The sequence below is a fragment of the Eimeria maxima genome, genomic scaffold (assembly GCF_000499605.1).
Source record: "Eimeria maxima Weybridge genomic scaffold, Emw_scaff209, whole genome shotgun sequence".
NCBI lineage: Eukaryota > Apicomplexa > Conoidasida > Eucoccidiorida > Eimeriidae > Eimeria > Eimeria maxima.
The window spans coordinates 5,001-7,500 of NW_013563659.1; the positions used below are offsets into that span (position 1 = coordinate 5,001).

At 52.0% G+C, this 2,500-nt stretch overlaps 1 protein-coding gene across 1 annotated transcript in view; it reads right to left on the minus strand.

Moving 5' to 3' along the window:
- Positions 1–2,500, minus strand: part of EMWEY_00021830 (BRCA2 repeat-containing protein, putative) — a gene marked incomplete at both ends in the record, with an annotated part of 9,044 nt that overhangs the window by 1,449 nt on the left and 5,095 nt on the right. The window contains 3 exons of the mRNA XM_013477870.1: positions 1–503; positions 725–1,805; positions 1,923–2,500. The exon at positions 1–503 is cut by the window's left edge and continues 53 nt beyond it; the exon at positions 1,923–2,500 is cut by the window's right edge and continues 217 nt beyond it. Of these exons, the coding sequence (XP_013333324.1) occupies positions 1–503; positions 725–1,805; positions 1,923–2,500 (2,162 nt within the window). The remainder of the gene's footprint in view (positions 504–724; positions 1,806–1,922) is intronic.

Genomic DNA, 2,500 nt, shown 5'->3' on the forward strand with positions numbered 1-2,500 from the left:
GGAGCCCCTTTATTAATCCAAGGGGTTGAGGAGACACCACAGGGAGGCACTCGAAGGGACCAGCAGCAGCAGCAGCAGCAGCAGCAGCAGCATTAGCAGCACCAGTGCCAGCAGCAAAACCCCAAAAAGGAGACGCGAAATCTAGGTTGCTGCCTGATACCCCTACTGCTGCTGCACCTGCTGCTGCTCCTGTTGCGTCTGCTGATCCTGTTCCTGGTGCTGCTGCTGCTGCTGCTGCTGCTGCTACTTCTGCTGCTGCTGCTGCTGCTGCGCTGCTGCTGCGTCCCTTTATAGTGTATATGCCTAAGCCACAGGCAATAAGATGTGCCTCTGATAAGACAGGAAGACGCAGCAGCAAAGGTAAGGCCTCAGCAGGCACCAGCTGCTGCTGCTGCTGCTGCTGCTGTTGCTGTTGCTGCTGCTGCTGCTGCTGCAGTTGCTGCAGCTGCTTGATGAGCAACTCTTGGGGGAGAGGAGAGACACCAGCAGACTCAATTGATGATCTAAGAAGAAAAAAGAAAGAAAAAGGAGACAAAAAAAAAGAGACAAAAAAAGGAGACAAAAAAAAAATAATAAATAAGAAGGAGACAAAAAAAAAGGAGAAAAAATAAAAAAAAAAGAAAATAAATAAATAAATAAAAAAGGAGACAGTAAATAAATAAAATAAATAAAAAAAAAAGAGACAAAAAAGGAGACAAAAAAAGGAGACAATTAATTAATTTACCTATTTGTTGTATAGAGACGCAAAGGAGACAAATTGTCTGCTGCTGCTGCTGTCTCCTTTCTTCTCCTCTCTAGCTGCAGCATTGCTGCTGCATCTGCTGCTGCACCGTACTGCTGCTGCTGCTGCTGCTGTTGCTGCTGCTGCTGTTGTTGCTGCTGTTGTTGTTGTCCCCTTCTAGCACTCCATCCACCACCTGCAGCAGCACCAGCAGCACCTGCTGCTGCTGCTCCTGCTGCAGCAGCAGCAGCAGGACGCCGCTGCAGCAGAGGAGAGTCCCCTACACGAAGAGAGTGGAGACGCACGCGCTGTCCCTCTCTTAGTGTCTCCTTTGTCTCCTCTACCCATGGTACATACACTACAGCAATAGATCTACGTAGCTGCTGCAGCAGCACCTGCTGCTGCTGCTGCTGCTGTTGCTGCTGTAGAGGGGCCCCACAGGGGAAGAGTCCATTTGGTTGCATGCACTCATCTACGGTGCATGCAACACTATTACCTCCTCTTGCTGCTGCTGCTGCTGCTGCTGCTGTTCCTGCTGTTCCTGTTGCTGCTATTTGCTGCAGCAGCAAGGCATCAACTATAAAGACACGAGTTTGCTGCTTAATTTGCTGCTGCACTGCAGCAGCATCAGCAGCAAACTCCTCCATTAGTCTTTGCTGCTGTCTCTCTAGCTCCTTAGCTCCTTCCCATGGGTCTTCCTCCTCATCCTGCTGCTGCTGCTGCTGCTGCTGTTGCTGCTGCTGCTGTGCTGCTGCTGCTGCTGCACATTCCTCGCGGCGCTGCTGCAGCTGCTCTGTTAGTGCAGCAATAGGTCCCTCTTTTGCTGCCTCGATGATTTGCTGCTGCTGCTGTCTCCATGCATGCCCATCTTGTAGGGACAGCAGCAAACTTTTCTGCTGCTGCAGCTGCTGCTGCTGTTGCTGCTGCCCCCCCTGCTGCTGCTGCTGTTGCTGCTGCAGCAGCAGACAATGAGGAGGCAGCACACGCAGCACTACTGCATCTATTAAGGGGACAGTACCCCCACAAGGAGACAGGGAGCGGAGAGGAAAGGGGACATATTGCTGCAGCAGCAGCAGACCTAATCCTTTAGGTATAAAAGGAGACAAACTGCAGCAGCAGCAGCAAGAAGACAGCAGCAATGCTGCAGCAGCAGGAGACTCAAGGGGACAATAACCATCCTTGTTGCCAGATAGCTGCGCACCCTGCAGCAGGACACGACGGAGCCGCAAGGGAGGAGGGCCCCAGTACTCCTGCTGCTGCTGCTGTTGCTGTTGTCTGTCTCCTCCAGCAGCAGCACATGCTGCTGCTGCTGCTGCATGCGAAGGCCGCAGCAGCAAACTCAATGCAGCAGCAACAAAACAATCCTGTGTCTTGCCACATATATAATAATATCCATCTGTTAGCAGCACCTCAGACACAAGCTGCTGCTGCTGCTGCTGCAGCAGCAGCTGGAATTGCTGCTGCTGCTGCTGCTGCTGCTGCTGCTGCTGTGGAGGAGGAGGACAGCAACGGTACCCCAATATACCTAAGACTAGAGGGACAGCAGCAGAAGTGTCTCCTTCGCATACACGACGCAGAGGGGACCTCCATCCATTTGCTTCTTTTGCTGCTCGTTGCAGCAGCAGCTGCAGCAGCAGCAGAGGATCAGGAGGAGGAGGAGGAGTAGTAGGTGTCTCCTTTGCCTGCATGCAATTAGCAGCAAATTGCTGCCGCCAACGGAGACACATAAACCATACAAGTAATCGGTAATGATGATTAAACCAATCACGAGTAAATCGG